The sequence below is a fragment of the Lissotriton vulgaris genome, chromosome 2_1 (assembly GCF_964263255.1).
Source record: "Lissotriton vulgaris chromosome 2_1, aLisVul1.2, whole genome shotgun sequence".
NCBI lineage: Eukaryota > Metazoa > Chordata > Amphibia > Caudata > Salamandridae > Lissotriton > Lissotriton vulgaris.
The window spans coordinates 2,017,398,010-2,017,419,872 of NC_141687.1; the positions used below are offsets into that span (position 1 = coordinate 2,017,398,010).

Here is a 21,863-nt window from a genome sequence, read left to right on the forward strand (position 1 = left end):
CCTCTGCCCTTGATGTTGTTTCCACGATATCCACCCCTGTTGTTTTTATTGTAGGTGGATTGTGTACCTCCTTTATTGTACTGTGTCTGCTGTGTGGATTGGCCTCTTGAAGGTCCTCTAGTATTGGAGTGACGAAAGGAGCCACCCCGAAACTGCTGGGACTGCAGAGCCCCCATAGACTTTGCAGTCTCTGTGTATTTTTTTAATTTTTTCAAGGGTGGTGTCAACCTCAGGTCCAAATAAGTAGTCCGGGTTAACTGGCTGATTGAGAATAGAAGTTTGTATTTCTGGCTTGAATCCCGAGATTCTTAACCAGGCATGTCTCCTTAACATGATGCTAGTGTTAATGGCCCTTGCTGCAGTGTCAGTTGCGTCTAGCGCGCACTTGATGGAAGCATTGGTTATAAGCTTTCCTTCTTGGATTAGTAGTTCTGCACCCTCCTTGTACTGATCTGGTAGGTGTTGCAACAGTGCCTCAAGGGTATCATAATGGGACCTGTCATATCTGGCTAAGAGTGCCTGAGTGTTGGCAATGCACCAGATGTTAGCTGCCTGCGCTGCCACCCTTTTTCCTGAAGTTTCCAGTACTTTTGACTCCTTGTCAGGAGGAGGAGCATCACCTGTTGTCTGGGAGTTTGCTCTCTTACGTGCATTAGAAACAACTAATGAGTCCAATGACAACTGTCCTCTTATATAAGTAGGGTCCACAGGTGCCGGTCTATATTTCTTTTCAATTCTTGGGTTTAATACCCTGGCCCTGGTGGTTTCCTTAAAAATGTCACCAGCATGCTTAAGGACCCCTTTTAGCATTGGCAGGGTCTTGACTGTTCTTTCTGAAGTGGAAAAGGTGTCGACCAGAAAGTCTTCCTCCACAGGGTCAGCATGTAGTTTCACGTCATGGTTACTTGCCGCTCTTTCAATAAGGGCGTTAAAGGCAGTAGTGTCCTCAGTGGGAGATGTTTTTACACTGTATACTTGTGTGTCAGGGGCAGTGTGCGGATCTTTTGGGTCAGCTGGTTCTGCCCATGGTTGGTTTTGATCATCGGGATCAGTGTGCACATGATAAGTGTCATCCTCATTTTCGTCATCCCCTGCATCCACATCTGAGTATGTGGATGAAAAAGTCTGAGGTTCTTGACTATAGGATTGGAGAGGTTCCACAAGAACTGGCGATGTTGTTGAATCCCTCTTCTTTTTTAAGGAAATCCTATATGACTCTATGGGTGTTTCTGGTATGATCTTCCTTTTATATATGGACAGTCTACCAGTTTCCGAGTCGATGAACTGCCACGACTCCTGTTCTTCAGGCTCCTCTGTAGCCTCCACTTCCATCGACACTTTTTTGATGGCTCTGATACCTTTCTTTGGTTCGAACATCTTCGGATGCACCGTCAGTGGCAACCCGCATGTAGGAAAGACTGGAGGACTCGAGGAGTTGAATGTAGCAGGAGTTTATTAGAGACACGTCCTGTTAAGTCCAGTGCATCAGTTCATAATGCCACAGTTCTAAACCACAGATCTCAGCAAGCACATTCAAAAGATGCTGCACAAGGCATGTGCACAACAGCCAGAGACAGCCACGAGATGTCACAGGCAAAGCCACAGCCACGTGCCATCTCGTGGTCACAGATAACAGTGTGGGCAGTATACAACACACCTCCCTTCCTGTAAATAAAAAAAATAAAAAAAAACAAAGTCTATGCAGTAGCAAAATCTTAACACATGACAAAATTCTAGTAGTGAACAAAAAAAGAAAATAATAACCTAAACAATCCTAAAATTTTAATTCATGACAAAATCCTTGTATCTCTCGGGGAGACGGTGAGGCCTAAGACATTTTTTTGAAACCACAGTGGAAGGAAAAGTCCTTACGTCCTCAGGGTTCCCATTCTCATTCAAAAGACATCCTGAAGATGTTCCCACATTACCAGATTCAAAATCAAGAAAAACATTGCTGTCATCGCTTGACACAACACCCCCACTCGGCATACCTTGACCTTTAAATACAGAAACTCTGTTCAAGTTCCAAACACTTCCATCCTCAATTCTGACAGCGTGCTTGAAAACTTCAACAACTTCCATGGGACCGGACCAAATTTCACCCCCTTTCAGAACACCTTCCTTTCTTTTAATACGGACAAGATCTCCAACTGAGATGATATGTTTGCTAACAGATCCCTGCTTTGCTTCCATCCTTTCCTTCATCTTATCCTTATATGCGCTGACTCTATCTCGAACCAACTCATAATCTACTCTTGAAGAAACACCATTCTCACCTAAACTTTTTTTTAACCACCATGGGGTTAGACGGGTACTGGGTTTACGACCCCTTAAAAGTTCAAATGGACTAACCAAAGTGACAGAGTTAGGAGATGTCCTATAAGACAATAACATAGACTGAAGGGCATTACGCCAATTTAATTGACCTTTAACAGAAAGTTGGATCGCCTCCTTTACAACTCTGTTGAATCTTTCAACTTGGCCATTGGCTTCAGGGTGGAACACAGCAATCTTATTGTGCAAAATCCCACATTTGGTGATAAAGCCTTGAAAATCCTTACTAATAAACTGTGGTCCATTGTCCGTCACTATTTCTTCTGGAATTCCTTCCCTGCAAAAAACATCATCCAAGAACTCTACTACGTTCCTAGTTGTTATCTCTTTAACCATCTTTACCTCTGGCCACTTTGAGAAGTAATCTATTAAAACCATCCCAAATCTCTCACGCTCAGGTAGAACAGAAAATGGACCAATGAAATCAAGACCTAATTTCTGCCAAGGACCAAGAGGATATTCCACAGGACAAGGTTCAGGACGTAAAGGAACAGCAGACTTATCACTGTTGGCACATTCTGGACATTTTTGGACATAGTGTTCCACACACCCATCCACTCCTGGCCACCAAAAGAAATCTTTTACGCGTCTCCTGGTAAAAGAAATTCCTAAGTGCCCTTCATGGGCAATACTAATAATAGTATTTCTTAAAGCAAAAGGAGGAATGAATTTATCACCTCGCATTAGAACCCCATTTTCAACAGCTAACTCATCTTGAACTTTGGCATAACTCATCATATCGCCTGAAAACTTCCTTTGTTCAGGCCATCCTTGTAGAATGTAATTCTTAACCTGAGTCAATTCAACACTCTTCTCCATTTCTCTTGCCCAGGACTCTTTACTCAAATCAAACTTCTCCCCAAACACTAGCATGATGTCTTGCGAAGTAAACGCAACTTCACATTCGTCATTGTCAGATGGAAGATCGCAGGAAGTGTGCAACCTAGACATACAATCAGCATGAATGTTGGTTTTCCCCTTTACATACACCATCTCAAAATGAAAAGACTGTAGCCTAGATGCCAACCTGGCTAAGCGAGCTGATAAAGTTCGACCTCCACCTGGTGCCATCATGTAAATGAGAGGCTTATGGTCCGTCTTGATAATGAATTTTGTTCCCCACAAGAATGTTTTAAAGTGTTCGGCTGCCCAAACTGACGCCAATAGTTCTCTTTCAATAACTGAATAGTGTTTTTCAGCGTCCCTCAAAGCCCTTGAAGCATAGGCGATTATCCATTCTTTTCCACAGTCATTCTGCATGAGCACGGCTCCTAGCCCTGTGCTACTTGCATCTACCATGATGGTACATTTTTTCCCAATGACAAAAGGTCTTAAACAAGGTGCATTCACAACATACGCTTTAAGATTCTGAAATGCCTCCGTCATAACATCAGACCATAAAAACCTTGCGTTCTTCTTTAGAAGTGGTCTGAAGGAATCAACTTTGGAAGAGAAATTTGGAATAAATTTGGCATAGAATTCTATTAATCCTAAAAAGGCTACCAATTGTTCCTTTGAAACGGGTACAGGAGCTTTAATGATGCTCTCTATGTGTTTTTGCTTAGGTCTGATCCCAGAACCACTTATGGAATGTCCCAAATATTCAACTTCTCTTTCTCTTATTTTACACTTATCAAGACGAAGAGTAAGACCTTTAGAGGACAAGGCGGAAATGACATTCCTTAAATTAATATCATGCTCCTCTACATTTTTCCCAAATACAAGAATATCATCTTGAAAGGCGATTGCCCCTGTCAACCCTTCAAGTGTCTCTTTCATCAGTCTTTGGAAGACGGAGGCAGCACTAGCCAACCCAAAAGGCATGCGTTTGTATCTAAAGAGGCCTTCTGGCGTAATAAAAGCCGTCAAATTTTTGGAATCATCATCTAGAACGACTTGATGATAGGCGCTTGCCAAATCTATACACGAGAAAATCACAGCACCTCCCAATGTTGAAACCATCTCATGCAAATTTGGCAAGGGATGAGCATCCACCCAAATAGAGTTATTTAAACTGCGAAGGTCAACACAGAGTCTCAATTCGCCGTTGGATTTGACCGAAATAACGATCGGGGAAACCCACGGGGAGGACTCAATGGGCTCAATGATATCCTTGTCACACAAATCTTTGAGAAGCACCTTAAGTTTATCCCTGTAAGTAAGAGGGACGTTCCTGACTCTGTGCCGAACAGGAACAACACCATCGTTGAGTTTAATAGTGTGTTTAAAACCCAAAAATTGACAGAGTTTTCCACTGAACACATGAGGAAACTCAGATTTTAGATTATCAACCATGAGATTACGATCTGGATCATTGGTGTTAGTAACAGAGTAAACAGGGGGATTAGCTCTAGGGTCTATCTTAATGCCCAATTGATCTTGGTGTGGCCATCCTAACAAAGGCTGCCCAGACTTAGCGACGTATATTTTACCGTATGTGGATTCCCCTGAGAAGGTGATTTTCCCCCAAAAATAACCTACCAATTCAATCCTGTGTCCAGTGTAACCCCCTGGAGAAATGTCGGACTCAAGTAAAATTTTGTTGGGCCAGTTTTTTTTTACAACATCTAAACCCAATAATGTATACCATGCACAGGTGTCCACAAAAATGTTAATTGTTCTCCCCTCTATAATCACATCACAGGATGGAAATTTACTTACACCTTCACTACCACAAATATTAATAACTGTATTAATATAATTTTCATTAGAATCGTATTCATCAAAATCTTGAACTATGTTAACTTTGTTCGTAGTAGATTTACAAAACTTTGTCAAATGCCCTTTCTTATTGCATTTCATACACATTTTATCAAGGGCAGGACAAACTTTAGAATTTGCTAAATGGTTTGGACTTCCACATCTGAAGCAAATCCACTGAGTGTTGCTCTTCTTATCACTTTTAGAGTACTTAAATTTTGAGTCACTCTTATTACTAGCAGAATCACTTCTAGAAGTAAATGGTTTCCTGAATTTCTCTCCTTCTTTGGAAACGCTAAAGACATCTCCCTTTTCATTCCCTCTTATCTCCTTTACGAATTTCTCGGAATGTTCAATCGACCTTGCAATGTCAATAGCTGCATTTAGAGACATATCCGAGGTTGTCCAAAGTCTTTCCTGGACCTTTTTATTATTTGTTCTCATCAGTATTTGGTCTCTTAGTACCTGTTCGTAAGTTATATGTTCAAAATCACACGTTACGGCAAGAGATCTGAGAGATGATACAAAGTCATCAATCGGTTCATCTGCAGATTGTTTGCGAGAATAGAAAATAAATCTCTCCATAACAACGTTCTTTTTCTTTCCAAATCTAATTTTTAGTTGTTCTGCTGCACATTCATACACATCTTTTTCTCCAGGATTAGTTAAGGCTGGAAGAGTGACGAATTCTTTTAATCCAATTCCACCTAGGCAATGTTTTAAAAGAGATAATTTCCTCTCAGGTTCACATTCAGTGCCATCCATAACCTCAACATAAGCTAGAAAAACAGGTTCCCATATTTCCCACTCCATGGGAGGGTCACCTTTATTAGCCAAAAACGAAGGAGGAGGAACAATTCCACTCATGTCAGAATTGTTGATGTAAAATAATTATTTTGATGTGTTAAAAAAAAATATTTTGAAAGTCTAAACAAAAGTACTTTTAATATCAGGAAAATACCTTTGTATGAGGTCGAGTTGATAGACGATCGTGTAGAATAAATTTCAGGAAACAGAACGACTTGAAAATAAAAAACGGTGAAAAAAGAAGCAATCCGATGATGGTTACCAATTTAAAATGGCCGCCGTAGAAATCGCTTTCTCTTTAGAGGAGATTGCCCTTGTCTTGACAGCGTGTGACGTCTTCACGTAGTTCGCGCATGCGCGCGTGAAGTCAGAAGCTCGTAGGGCAGACAGAGACGCGCGCTGAGCACTCGCGCTATGAGAAAGTCTTCAGAGCCTGAAAAACGCTGAAAACACGTTAAAATACCTCCGAAACCGAAGGGCGAGTCGTCGGAGTAGCTGCGAGGAACCGCTTGCGTCGCTGCGAGAATCTCCAGATCGAGTAAGCCAGGGAAAGATTTGTTGAAAATTCTCTTCCTTTTTTTTTTTTTTAAATGTTGACGAAATCTTCAGTAAGTTGATGAGAACGACCTTTCACCCTCGTCGCCAGAGTAGGAAAGACTGGAGGACTCGAGGAGTTGAATGTAGCAGGAGTTTATTAGAGACACGTCCTGTTAAGTCCAGTGCATCAGTTCATAATGCCACAGTTCTAAACCACAGATCTCAGCAAGCACATTCAAAAGATGCTGCACAAGGCATGTGCACAACAGCCAGAGACAGCCACGAGATGTCACAGGCAAAGCCACAGCCACGTGCCATCTCGTGGTCACAGATAACAGTGTGGGCAGTATACAACACCGCATTTGATTGGTGTCGACGCGGGCTGAACGTTTACGACCAGCTTCGGTGTTGGGGCCTTCTTCGGCCCGACTGCTGTAGCCTTATGTTTGATGCGTTGGAGTGACTCCGACACCTCTTTGGCTATGAATGGGCTCGGTTGCGTCGACTCGACAGGGTCCTTGGAGCCTGTCTTTGCCTTGTCCGCAGGCCTCGACCGAGGATCGAACCCTTCTTTTGGTTCGGGCCTTTTGTGTGTGTCGACTCCCTTCGGTGTCGGCTTCGTCGGTTCGACAGCCTTGACTTTGGCCTTCCTCTCCCCGAAAATAGTGGGAAAGGGTTTCTCCAAGGGGAAAAATGTTTGCAAGCAAAAATGTGTGTTTATTCCTGAATGTATTAAGAACTTAAACGTTTTCTAAGAAAACATCTAGAAACTTGTCAGGTAATTTTCGCAGAGTTGCAAATAACATTCATTACTATCACTAACTGAAAGGTACTCAAATATCACTGCTGATGTAGATCTTGCAAATAGCCGATAACAAAAATGAATAACCTTTTCCTCACGTGTGGTCAACAATGTCTTTTTAAATGAGCAATCACACAGTGTAAATCTAGCAAAGACAACATACTGAATCTTGAACTATTTTAAGGAACACATATAAACTTTCGACTTCTACCTGACTCCTTTGCGCAAAAATGTCTCTTCCAGCTCTCATAAAATCAGCAGCATCAAAACACGGCTCAAACTCGGTTGTCACAAATTTTCCCTGAGCAGCCAGTTTATGCCTGTCTTCCACAGTACGGATTGGGTAATCCTGGAAATAACAAACGGGTAAAAACACAGTAAGTGAAGCATAGTCAGTGGAAGAAAAAACGCAAACCAATTGCTATTTTTTAAAGGAACCCAAGAGAAATCAGAAGACAATTATAACATAATATATGCTGTAATAGATGTTTTAGGCCTGGATTTCTCAGAGAGGTGATGACTGGGTCACGACACGACAGTGTGGTCAAAAAATGCAAGGTCTTCAGTAAAAAGTGAGTTATACTATTAGTGATTTGGCATAAATACCACGGGTTTTATTAAACGGTTCCTCGTTTATCTGCCATTTAATAGTGTTAGTGCTTTAAAATAATTTCCATAACGTGATTTAAAGTACTTCTTCACACAGACCACGAGTCTTATAGCGAGAATATTGGGTCAGAACCCTAATACTTTTACTATAGAATTTGGATTTTTCTTCTTAATAGGAAACAAAGTACAAATAAATTTCGAAATAAATGTTAGCTTCAAACAAAATAAATATTGGCCGGTTTAAAAGAAAGCGATTAGAAACTTTAACATTTGTTTGCAACATAATAACAAGAAATGTTTTTGCTTTTTTGACATGTAAAGAGGTCAGCTTTTCTGGGGGTTAAGGGTGACTTTGTGAAGAAGCATGGAAGAGAGTCACCCGATTTATGTGAAATCAGAGAGCACATTTAGAAAGGAATCAAGCATGGTTCTGAGCACGCTCTTAAGGTTTTGTTTACATTACTCTGAAAAGTGCATTATAACTCTGTAATGAACACGTTAACAAAAAAAACATCTTACTTTATAGTGTCCCATGCCGGTGATAAAAGGAGAGTTGAACCCAGATTGAAGCTGGCCTTAGATCCAGGCTGCCATGGATAGTATGGTCCAATTCTGCTCTTTTACTCCTTTTCCGGACATTCAGGGACGTGAATAATCCTAGACTGCGCCGCTTAAAACCCAGGACTGGACATGCTAGCAGCCGGTCACTGGTAAAATCACAAATGATCCAAACTGTTGCATGTATGTAGGCCAATCATCACCACACACATAAATAGAAGTAATTGGGATACCTGGTCATAAAGTTCATCAGCCATTGTGGGTTTGGGTGCAGTGGTCCATTTGGCACCGCGGCGAAAGTATTCCTTGATAAGAGGTCTATATGCTCTGTATTCAAAGAAGCGAGCACGCCACGCCATAGGTGCCTCAATTATTTCATTTCCAACCACTAGTAGAATGTCTCTTGGCATTGCAGCATAAAGGCCTGCATAAAAAATATAATACCATTTATAATGGGAATAACAGCATGTAATCACGTCATGCAATGAACGTTTGAGCTCCGGTAGTGAATATCATTGCAATGGCATTAATATAATCAATCTTCAACGTTTCCTTGAATGGTGCTTCACTTAATGGATAATTCATGGTTAATACATGGCAGCTAAGGGTTGTGCGCATTATCTTGGGATTCTTGGCATGCCCACAACTGTATTGGCGGGAAGAACTTTCTTAGCACTCTTAAAATTATGCGAGATGCTTTCCAGAAGAAATGCAAGACGCCTGACCTCTACCAGGTATGCCTCTCCTCGCTGAACTTTTCTTCCCATTTTATGTGACAGCATGTGACCCACTAGTAAAGCTGAGGTATAAAGATAGATGATTAATAGACAAGACTTAAGATCAGACTGTACTATTGATCCCTTTAGAGTGAAAATACAATTTCAAAGCAGCTCCTGCCTTCCACATGAATATGGAACCCACTTTCAAGCTTTAACCCCTCGGCAATGACTCCACATGCTCTCCTCTTGTCCGCTTTACCAGTATGTGAGAGATCTCAAGCAGCAATCATTTGGCTAGCGTCTTTTCTTAGGTGCCACTCTATGTTTCTTCTTTTCTATCGCTCTTTCCCTCATAGTTTCATTGTCCACCAGCTTCTAAGATTCCAAAGTCACCACAATGTGAAAAGTCTAAATGATCCAAACCCAACATTGATAGATCATAACCTTTGCACATAATCATCTCTCCTCCATCCTCATCCTTCTCAACTCCCAAGCAGTCGATCATGATGCGCTATTCACAAATGTGCCAAGTCGGGCATCACTGGCACTGCACTCTACTTGCTTTCCTTCTGCAAACTGCATAAATGGTGCTTGCAAGGAAATCTCTAGGATTCCCCCTTTTCCGTGCGAAGGGGTACTGCAGAAAAGGGACACTTTTTAGCATGGTCATCCCCACTTTTTTGCCTGGTATCTGATGCAATTTTGACAGAAAGCGCACTGGGCTCCTGCTGTACAGTTCCCATGTGCCAGATCTCTTTCCCAAAACTGTATAATTGTTTCCCCAATTGGCAATACCTTAATCACCCCTTGTAAGTCCCTAGTAAAAGGTACCCCTGGTACCTAGGGCAATGAGGCTAAAGAGGGTCTCTAACAACTGCATCATGTATTGTGCCACCATAAGGGACTCCTCAGCACCCACATGCAAACTGCTATTGCAGACTGTGTGCCATGGTGTAGAGAAAAGTGAAGACACGATATGGCACACCTCCTGTGTGCCACTCCTGCAGACATTGCGTGCAGTATAGGTAAGTCACCCCTACAGCAGGCCTTACAGCCCTATGGCAGGGTGCAATTTACTACATGTGTGGACTAATCTGCATGAGCAGATATGCCCCAGTAATTTAAGCCAATTCTTAGACATTACAAGTGAACAGGGGACGCCATTTTGATTTCATGTGCTGGATATTGGCGTTCACAAGTTCCCCAGCTACGTGATGGCTAAACTTAAACTAGAGATGTTTGGTATCAAACACCTCATATTAATAGCCCACACTAATTCCAGTCATTGATTTATTAATACAAGTACCCAGAGGGCACCTTAGAGGTGCCACTGGAAACCTACAGTCTACTAGTGCTCTAGCTGACTGATGAAGACCAGCCTGTCACCACAGACAGGTTTCTGACCCCCTGCAGGTAAAACCCTGTGATCTAAGGTAAGAAACAATGCCTACTCTGGCTGGAGGTGTTGTCACCTCCTCCAAGCAGGATGGCTAAGTGATCAGCATATCAAAACAGGAGGCTTCAAAGACTTCTTCTGCCTTTGATATGCAACCCAAGGCTTCCCCAGACAGAGGAAATGCCACCTCCTGCCCCAGGCCCATTTAGCCCCAGGACAGGCAGGAAAATTAGCTAGTTAGGAGGCGCATCTCCCATCTGAGGCTAGTACCACCACGAAGATAGGCTACCTGATGTGGACCCGACTTTTAGAATTCTACCATCTTGGTTTTGGCTCTCTGGATCACGGTTATGCCCATAAGAAGTGGTCAAATGGAAGGTGTAGACACCCTAAAGGTAAGTAGCCCACTGGCTACTACCTGTCATGCCCCGTAACGCACCAACATTGAGCATTTTGGTGGAACCCCTGACACCAGGAACTTAGATTTGACAGATCAAGAAGAGAAGGACACCGAGAGTAGCAAGAAAAAGCAAGAACTGAAGAAAGCTGTAGACGTTTTGCACCAAACCTGCCTCCCACACTAAGTGTCGACAAACGTAACCCAGCGACTCATCCTGCAGATGACCATCTTCCAAGAACCCCAGGATAATGCCAGCCCTTCATAAATCGCCACTCAATCTCCCTTGGAGTAGAGGCGCTACTCCCCTTAACTCTGCATGCACCAAACTGCAAAACTGGTTTACTGTGTTGCTGTTCCCTGACCAGCCCGGCACAGCAGCCCCCATGAAGTGGACACTGCGCTCCTGAAGGTCAGATCTGCCTCCCCACCAAGTGAGAGGACACCAGGACTTAGGAACAAAGCTCTAAGAACCCTCTAAACACCGAATATTGCAATAGTTCACTACTAAACAGGCAGTCGCAAGTGCAGTTACCTTACAGTCAATAGTGTCATGATTTGAATGGTACAGCAAGCAGTGTGGCGCCGGGGTCAAAAGTTGTCTTAACTCCTTTAACATCAACAATTGCTATATTTTACTACTAACCAGGTAGTCAAAATGCAGTTATCTTGCAGGCCTTAAGGGTATGATTTGAATGGTGCAGAAGGTGCAGTGGCACCAGGCCCAAAGGTTGTCAGAACTCCTCTAAACACATATTGCTATTACATCATTTAATTCTATTATTTCCCTCTTTCCTTTCATTTTTCAAAATGTTGCTATTACTTACCAACACTATGCCACTAGTAACAGCACAATATATTGCCTTTTTGTACATAAACAAGTCACAACATTTTAATCGACTTTCCGGGCCTTAGATTGTACAATTAATCAGCAAGCTACAACTTACAACAAAAAAGCTTATTATTAATCACATAGGCGAAACCTGGTGCATTTACCAATGCTTGTTTACATACTTACTCCCCTTGCTTTTTTTTTCTTTTCACAAATCACTTACTCCCATTTGCACTGTTCTTCCTTTTTTAAACGTCTTACTCCCCTCTTGCTTTGCACACAAGCAGTAACTTACCCTTGTGGATACCAAAAAGTAGTAAACTTTGACTTAACTCTAACTTTACTACTTAAGTCTCACTTGCTAACTTGTTGATATTCAAACGTAAGTTCCTACAAGTAACTTTACTACTAGTAGACTTACTAGTAGTAAAGTTACTACTAGTAAACATACTAGCAGTGAAGTTACTAGTAGTAATTTACCTTTGTGAAAACCTAAAAGTAGTAAAGTTAATTTTGTTTCAAGTTAGACTTTTGGTCTAACTTTCCCTTTGTGTATCTGAGCCTCAGTCACCAGCCCATGAGTAGTCTAACAATACCCCCTGTAAGTTCTATGCTGCGTATTTCTCATTGACTCAGTCCTGCTCCTCCAACCACTTTATCTCTATTTAACCATACAGAGTTCAACAGGTATCAAAGTGACATGCAGAAAAAACGTTTAGAAACTAGGCAGCTGATCAGCCCATTCATTAACAAATACACGCCTTCTGAACCCACAGCTCAGCGCAAGGGGGTGGGGCGGAGTGGACGGAGGCCCGACTCCTCAGGTGACTCACACAATCGTATCATATATTGAATAACCTCCTCTCAGGTCGAGGGTGGTAGTGTGGTGGCAACTCTGAAAAGGTTTAGTGGGTCTACTGTGACCCTCATTCTCATCTGTTTTTATTCACCCGCTTTCCACTGGGTTCCCGGTAAACAGTATGCCAATCTGGGGGCTTTTCTGAATTAGCGTCTAGGGTGGGAGGCGTAAATCTAGCCCCTTTAGCTCAGTACTATCCAGTTGGTTCACCATAAACCCGTGCGCACTAATCTCACCCTTCGCTCCTCAGCCACCGCCCACTCTCTTGAGTGGGCGTGTTTGGCATCCGAGGCTGCGCCCAGTGTATGCCCAGCATCTCTTTGCTAGCACCAGTCCCCCTGAATTTACCTTAAATGTGTTGTTCTATCGGCAAGTACTTCATGATCCTTTAAAATGTACAGTCAACAACTATTTTGTACAGGAATACGTTATGTTGTGGCAATACAACACATTTATTCTATACTGTTGGTGCATTTTGGAATTATAACTAAAGCGTGTTACAAAAAAACCATCACCAGTAAATCATCCAATAAATCAACTTTTCGGTTTCTGCATCACACAATATTCTAAAGGCAGAGAGACTAGTCACTTGTGAGATGAGCTACAAAACGTCAGTCTAGCAGTGGAAATCAAGAACAGAAAATATAAGAAATGCAACAGGCCAGCAGGATCTAGCATTTGCATTACTAGGTGGAAAGCATAAAACAAGACTAGATTACTCGGATGGATTTATAAAAGCCACGTCGATTAATGTGTTATAATGGCAAACCTGCAGACCAGATTCAAACACCAGGATGGACAGCACCTCGAACTTTCGCATCTCTACCAAGCATGGCATCTCACCCTTGCATAAGCCAGACTGGTTTTAAACCTTCCAGGGCAATCTCCCTCTGTTCTCAGTCTGAGGTCGCTTCAACGGATAGACTTCAAAATCTGTTGTCCTGTTCACAAAACCCTCAATAGACAGGGCCAATTAAAGAAGTATCGGCCTTCCAGGACACTTCCTCTGCAAATAAACACCTACTAATAGTTCCCACAGTCCAAACAGCTAAGCAGGGCAATAAATCCTTTTCGAAATTGGCCCCTACCCTTTGGATCTCTCTGCCTATACACCTACGAACTGAGATTGAGCATTCAAAGTTTCATAAGTCCCTTAAGACCTGGCTATTTTAAATTTCTCTTATATTCAGCCATTTTCTCTGTCTATTCCTAAGTCGCGGCAATAGCGCTATGAGACCTTTGGGTGATATGTGCGCTCTAGAAGAAACAGTACATAGACATGAATAACAATATCCTAGCGGGCCTGTCAAATATCGAGCTCAGAAACTGCAATCAAATCTCTTACTGGCGCTCTTTTAAGTGTTTTAGGAAGTTTCTGTTATATCACTGTGGCTTACCTGAAGACTCGAAGTCCGGAGTTTTATACCGGACTGACCAGTCAATGACTTCTGGTCTCCTAACAGTCACTCCTTCCAATTTCAGTATATTGCACATTTCCTCTATCTCAGCAACAGCCTTTTTGACATGTTCAGGAGGGAAGCTCTGCCCCCCATGCTTCTGGTAAAATGGCCAGTGTTTTTCATAAGTGTTTGCCTAAGAGGGAAAAACAAAAAGTCAGAAGTTCTCTCTCCCCAACATCTTAAATCAATGCAACACTATCTTGCAAAGCATGTTTTTTTAAAATGCAATTTTCTCTCTTTGCGCACACACACACATGTTTGAGTGCTTTAATTGCACAAAATGTAATTGCTTTGAAAACCATATTTTAAAGGGACAGTGGTTTTTCCATGTTTTGTGGAAAAGACATCATAATGACAGCCTCTGAAGAAATTTACCATTGCCCGTTGTTTAATCTGTAACCTCTTCATGAAAGCTGAAGCAAAACTGGAACATTGAAATTGAAAATATGGCCCTTGTTAAATGAACGTTGCAGGAGAAATTTCAAACACCTCTGAATTCAGCAAACGTGTATTGTTTAGTTAGCAGTCTATTTGTGAAACCTAAGAGAAATATGAAAATCCTAAATACGAGGGCCCATTCTTAGTTGAATACTGCAGAAGTAGCTTAAAGAATCTCTGAGCACAACCACAGCATATTTAATCAATAGTTTATTAATGAAAGCAGAACATACTAAATACAATCAAGGCCCATTGTTAGCTCTAGATTGCTGACTGTAGGATCAATAGTCTCTGATTCCTATAGTCAGAATCTCAAGAAAGCAAACCTTGTTTTATCTGGAACCATGTATTCTTAGCTACATTATAAAATATTCCCTCTTCTTTCAACTTCAGACATTCAATATAGTTCAGTATTTTACTAGCTGCCTTCAATAAACCTTTCCCTGTTTAGTAAAAGCATTTACACTAACTGCACTATAACAGGTAATATACAACTATATATCAGGTAACTTTGTTGAAACGTTTTTATATTGCTATCTCAAGGTTCTGATGACATTTACAAACCACCCATCTTGAAGCCCTGTACATTATAAAGTCACCACCACCCAGAGACGGCAACATTTATGGGATAAAATATCCCCTGCTGTACCAACGACGGCCCGTGGATGGAGTTACGGTGGGGCAGGAGGGCGGGGAGGGGGAGGGGCAGGGCGGAGGTTGCTAAAAACCGGCATATGGATAATTGCAGGTAAGTAAACAATTTAATTAATAAAACGAATTTCGTAGTGCGCCTTGCATCGCAAAATGCAATGCAGTGCGAGCTACGAAATTCGTTTTATTAATTAAATTGTTTACTTACCTGCAATTATCCATATGCCGGTTTTTAGCAACCTCCACCCTGCCCATCCGCCTCCCGGCCCTCCTGCCCCACCGTAACTCCATCCACGGGCCGTCGTTGTGCTGTACACTATAAGGGCATTACAAGTCACAGAGGAGTTCTATGACCTTATAGTGAAACATGGCCATACAACAAGTTCCTTTATAAGGTCATGAAACTCTGAGGTGACTTAAAATATCCTTCTAATGTACAGCAAGGAGTATTTTTTTCCTTATAAAACATGGATACACCATAACCCTTGGGAGGGGATCTAGTGTTATGCCAGACCTGCCAACTAAACAAGCATTGGCATAGCCAATAGGTCTCGCCTTTGGGACCTTATTAGTGTTCGCCACGCACCAGTTGATGTTATTGCACCAAGGATATTGTGCTGCATAACTAAATACTTATAAGGTCTCAAATGCGAGACCTATTGGCCATGTGAATGCTTGTTTCAGTGTGTTGTGAATTTTACTGGGATTTTTGGTTGGAGACAGCTGTATTGTTGCTGGGAGACCCCAGTACCACAGCAGTTGCCGCATTGATAGTTATTATTCTACCGAGGGACAAATATGCAGAGCAGTTGCTGCTCTCGTATGGCCATCTGATCAACCTACATTACATGAGTACAGTGTGCCCATGTGTCCGATGGTGCATATATATCTTAAGCCAATGTTTTCATTGACTATTAAGCGGAGTCACTGTTTCTAGATATGGTTGGGTCAGGCAGGCAAGGTATGTAGGCTGCTTATGTGTCGTTAACCTAGCTCCAATCGACGTATGCTGCACAGTAATAGAGTACAAAATAAGCTAGTACTGGAATTTGGTGGTTTCTACCTTAAAATAATTCTCAGAATTTTCTCTGGAAAAAGTTTCTTTGGCACTTAAAAAGGTAAAATCAGGCTCCCCCTCTGATATAGTATCTTCTCAGGTTCTATTAAAAATCAGCTCAGTTATCACTCCATGTCTAACGAGGCTCTCCAACCTCTCAATACTACACTCACAGGTCCCCATAAGGTGGAAGGAGGACACAGTTAGATTCATTTTAAAGAGTTCTGCAAAACACAGCAGCCAGACTGGTTTCAAAAAACTTACAGCCCGATCTCCCTCCTAATCCGAGATTGCTCCATTGACTGCCTATAAAGAAGCAAATAGACTTCAAAATCTGCTGTCTAGTCCATAAAATTCTAAATGGACCGGGCCCTCAGTATTTGGCAACAAAACTACAGAAGTACCAGCCTTCTAGGACACTTCGCTCTGCAAACAAACACCTACTTATAGTTCCAAAGGTTTGAACAGTTAAGCATGGTAGTAAATCCTTTTCAGAATTGGCCCCCACCCTCTGGAACTCTCTGCCTATACACCTACGAACTGAGATCGAGCACACAACGTTTCATAAATCGACCTGGCTATTCTAAACCACTTTTGTTCCGAGCCTTCTTTTCTGTCTGTGCCTGAGTCTTGGCAAAGTGCTATGAAACCTCTGGGTGATATATGCGGTCTACAAAAAACAGTACATAGACACAGACATACTCCGCTTTTACCGTTTGAATTGGACTGGTGTACAGTAACTCTGCCTGGCTGTGCCGCCGACTGCTGCTGGGACTGGACTGCTCAAGACTGCCCTAACTGGATGATGGACAAGACTTTCCTGGCCTCAGCTTCACCCAGGAAAGTGTGCAAATCAAAACTGACAGGAAAGCAGGTCCCTTTCGGGCTCAATATCCATGCCCTTAACTTTAAAGTTTTAAATATTCAATGTTCAGAAATCCCGCAAGTTTTTTGCCAGTAAAGTCTTGGCTAGCAACAACACTGAAGAACTTCTGAACAGTGAATGCTAATAACATTAGAGCAATCCTTAGCGTTTCAGTGTCTGGCATTTACATTTCATGCATTCATCTTGCATTCCCTAGGAGGTTTATATTTAAAAGATCTCATGTTTCTATATTTTTAGTGGTCTTGTCTAATTCAGGCTTTTAACTAAGTAGACAATGTTTATGAGGGTGCCACCCATAAATGTAAAGTTTTTGGTGTCCCAATATCACTCTTAAATAGTGCATACCTCAAACTGAATAGCCACCAGCTGTTCATAAATGGCCAGCAATCAAAGCTCTGGAGTTGAGGCTGAAGGCCTCATAGTCCCTGCCAGTGGGTCAAAAAGGTGTTTAAGTTTCAAGCCATCCAATTCTTGCCCTCTGTGTAGAGCTCACAGGGCAATGGTCAGGTATTCCAGTTGCAATTGAGATTCAGAGCAAAAGTGTGTCAATTCTGCACGCAGTGCAAGACACTGGGCAAGCACACACTTTAAAGAGTCTGAAGTTGTCACAGTGTACAATCTGCATACTATAGTAGCCAATGTGCATATATAATTCAATAAGATATGAGGCAGTACTCAATGTGTTTAAATATTTCAAGACTACCTGTCCACAATTGCTATATAAAGCACCTTGATTTGTCACTAAATTCTATATTCAAACTTGCTATAAAATGCACTATTTGGTACTCTTTTTTTCAAACTTTTCTCAGGGGAAGAAGCCCGCCAAACCCCCCTTTTGTCACTCGGGCTCACTCGCTTCGCTCACTTGCTACTTTAAACTCATCCACAACTTTTATGCCTCATCATTTTCAAATGTTAGCAGCCGCCACTGAAAGAATCTGGGGTGGGCATGGCTTCCAGCCCCACAGTAGGCATGCTTGCAGCAGTCACCACAAGGCTAACTGGGTGTAAATGTCCCTTATAAGGCTAATAATCAGTTGGCTTGCATCACCTTGTCTGATCTGGGCACTATATGTGCTTTTCGATAAAGCAGACACAAGAAGGTAGTTGTTCTCGCTAAGACTTAACGTAGAGAGTGAGAGAATAAGATCTTTAGCCAATCTGATTGCCTGATTTGTTTGAGCCTCAGAGAATCTTAGACTGTACTGAAAATGTGAGGCTCCAGGGTGTAGGCACTATTCTATTAGGGATGAGAAGAACAATAGTGGATGCCTGCCTCTACAGACATACCTTCTCCATGTTGTATCCTTTACAGTGGAGGTATAGCAGAAAATGAAGGAGGGTGTCTCTGGTCTAGTTGAATAAAGAAGCCTGAGGTGGACAACAGAGAGTTTGTGTTACAAATTGTAGACAGCAAAAAGTTTGTAGGCCAGCTAACAAATATGATATCAGAAATATCTGGACACATGGCTCCTGCAACTTTGCAGAACTACAAGGAGAGGGTCTCAAGGCCTGAGGATTGAAGGCTGCACAATTCTTGGTAACAGAAAACGAATAAATTGGCTGAGTATTCTATCGATTTGGGGATGTAATAGGTGGATCGTGTGCTTTGTTAAGGAAGATATGCCATGGCTAAGCTAGCTTTTAGGATTATTGAACAGAGAAAAAAGGATTCAATTATGACATCTATGGTGAAAGCCTGGTGACTGGAAGAACCACACTGCCTACAAAAGACGTATGAATGGAGTATAAGAGCTGGAAGATAATCTTGTCTGTTAAGCATGTATTGTTAACTAGCAATAGGACAATAAAGAAAAGAGAACAGAAAGGAAATATGTGCTTTGAGTTCAGACTGAGAGGGTGTTGGATTGAAAATGTAGCGCTGAACTTAAGGATCTAAAAAGTGGGAGATGAAATGCAATACCTTTAGGCTTGCAAGATCATTAATATACCAAGAAGAAGCTGCATACCGATTAAGCTAATAGTTATGCCTGGGTAGTGGGTATAGGTAGAAAACAAGCTCTGGCAAAGCCAACAGCTCTTGCCCATGCAAGTGCTATTGGCTTTGTCAATGTGTTCTAGCCATGTTGTACACCAACGTGGCTGCTATTCAGCATGGCTAAAAGTTAGTGTTATAGAGGAGAGTCACGTGCAGTGTTGTAGAGCAGAATGGGGAAGAGCAGAATAGAGTGTTGTAGTGTGGAGTGGCAGAGTGTAGTATATTGGAGTGGCATAGTGTAGAGTTACATAGAGTGGCATGGAGTAGAGAGGACTTGTGTAGAGTGCACTGGCGTAGAGTGTTTCAGAGTATAGTGGCATAAAGTGTATTGCCATTGAATTTAGCACTATACAATGCTGCGCCGTAGAATGCAGTGGCATAGTTTAGAAGTGGCGCAAAGTAGAGGGAAGAATGGCTTACCAGTCAAAAATAATTTCCTTTAGAAACCACTATATTATTAATTGAACATCCAGACACCCACTCAAAAAACAATGTTTACGAATGATAAATTATTTAACACCTTCAATTTAAGATTAATGTCCTTAATTAGAATAAATAAAACTGCCAAATCGCATCAAAAAGATGTCTCGTCACCCGATAGGATTAAGAGGACTGATGATATATTGTAGTTACACCACTCGATGTCAGACGCTTTACAGTGCGGCACAGCAGTGAAGGATTCGGGAGAGCCATTGTATGCCTCCAGGTAGGGAGACTCACCGCAACAAGTGCAGTCACCGCCAGAGGGAACATAAGAAGAAAGCTTTTTAGCTTCTATAGTTATGTAGCTTACTTAAAGCCCCACTCGATCAATATTTGAGAAGACATGACAAACGCTGCCTTCGGGGATGATCCCGCCAAATCTGCTGCCATACCAGCCAGCTCTCGCGGCAGCTTGGCTGACGCTATTTCCGGCAGGCAGCATGCTGACTGCCTGATGACACTTGCAAAGAAGGAGCTGGCGTGGCTCCACCACCAGGAAGGCTGAGGACCACATGACTTCTCCCCACCTTGTAACATTGAGGAGGAAAGCAGAGTTTAGGGGAGGTGACGTTTTCTTACAGACAGAATTTCACTGTTCATCTCTACATGAGGCCCTAACTTTACTTCATACTCTTAACATATCTGCTGAAGGATTCACAACTCACTGATAAAGGCAGACCTCATTTACATCAAGTGGTTCCGATTGTTACCTTGACTTCCACTGAGAATGGAGGCACATAGGCATTTTCGGCTCTTCCCACAATGACTTCCTCTAATGGGTCCCATTCATTATATGAGCACACGGGTGAGTCCTCTGGGACAGGGTCGGTGACCTTGTCATCAGCAGCACAAGGACTCTGGGATGCTGCTGCTGCTTGGGTGCTCTGGAAAGTTCGCTGCACCCATCCTGTAACTCCTCGACTCAACTAAGAGAGAACCAGACAAAGAAAACAATATCGGTTAATAAGCACAGGCACAGGACTTTAGTTGATGTTCAAAACAAGGAAGAAAATGTAGACCAGTAATTCTTTCACATAGAAAGATGTCAGTATCATACCCTAAACACACACTAAACATAGTTCCCAAAGATCACAGTATAAACACAAAGTTATAAAACCACAGAGTGAGTTTGAGAAATATATAGGTGCATGAGCCACAACAGCAGAGCTAATTGCATGGCCTGATGCGTGGTTTGCAGACAGAGAGTGCATGTGGATTTGGATGTGACCTATACAATATCATGCTGCATTGCAAATTGTACATTCGCAGGGGCTCGCAAAACACCCTACCTAATGAATATTAAATAGGATCGTCGTAATTGCGACTCATTGTGATTGGAAGCAAATGCAGATATATTGGCCTGATATGGACCTGGGGATAACTTCCCCTTGCTTACCCCAACCCAGGGCCATTAACTTATTAATGGTTTGCAACCTCAACGGTGCTCACAACCCATAACACATTCAATTGCAAACCTCAAACAGAAGTTGAATACTTTTTTCACGTTCCCACTTATGTGTGATTCGTAATAGATCGCAAAAACCCTTCGAGTCGGAAATAATTTCCTGATTCATAAAAGGTCTTAATGTTATGATGCACTCATGACCTCTGTGTTTTTGTGACTCGCAGACTTTGTGACTGCAAAACACATTTGTACACAAGGCTCCATACATCTCAGCATTAGAATGTAGCAATCTTATGTGTATCAGTAACAACAACTCAGTGATTGCAGCGCTGTGGTAATGGCCCAGTTCTTAGGCCATAGTAATGATTTTCTATTACAAATCTCTACGACCGCATCTGACGAATCTGCACATAAACTGCTGCAAAGATTGAACTGGATGGATGGGACGGAAGTTTAATGACCTGTCTCAGACCAGGATAGTCTGGGCCTGATACACAAAGGTAACTTACACTTGAGTACGTTTACACTTTGGTGTAAGTATACTACTTTCAGTGTAAACTTAATACTAAAGTTTAAATTACATATCTACACCAGAGTCCAGCAACTTGCTTATTTTTGTGTGGGTTAGTGACGTCCCTCCCAAAACCCCTCAGTGACCTTCCCTATGCCCCTCTTACCCCTTCATAATCCCACCCCCTTAAGAGTACATCTGCCCCTTCTCCCGTTCACGCCGTTGTGTCCCTCCCACATTTACTATGAACCTATACTACACTTGCGAAGACTCCGCAGTTGGTACAGAAATCTCCACACAGAAAAGTATAGGCAAAACTTACATTTTGAAGTATGTTTGTAGTACATTTTTCAATACTACAAAACGTGCTACAAAGTACAGTTTGTGAATCAGGCCCAAGGAGTTGCAAGAAGGAAAACTCAC

General features: G+C 42.1%; 1 protein-coding gene across 1 annotated transcript in view; it reads right to left on the bottom strand.

Annotated features, from left to right (window-relative positions):
• LOC147733656 (glycine amidinotransferase, mitochondrial) overlaps positions 1–21,863 on the bottom strand; it is a 48,734-nt gene that overhangs the window by 20,243 nt on the left and 6,628 nt on the right. Inside the window, exons 2-5 of the mRNA XM_086958244.1 lie at positions 20,235–20,450; positions 13,948–14,143; positions 8,581–8,771; positions 7,392–7,529 (exon numbers count right to left, since the gene is read on the bottom strand). Coding sequence (XP_086814370.1) covers positions 7,392–7,529; positions 8,581–8,771; positions 13,948–14,143; positions 20,235–20,450 — 741 coding nt within the window. The remainder of the gene's footprint in view (positions 1–7,391; positions 7,530–8,580; positions 8,772–13,947; positions 14,144–20,234; positions 20,451–21,863) is intronic.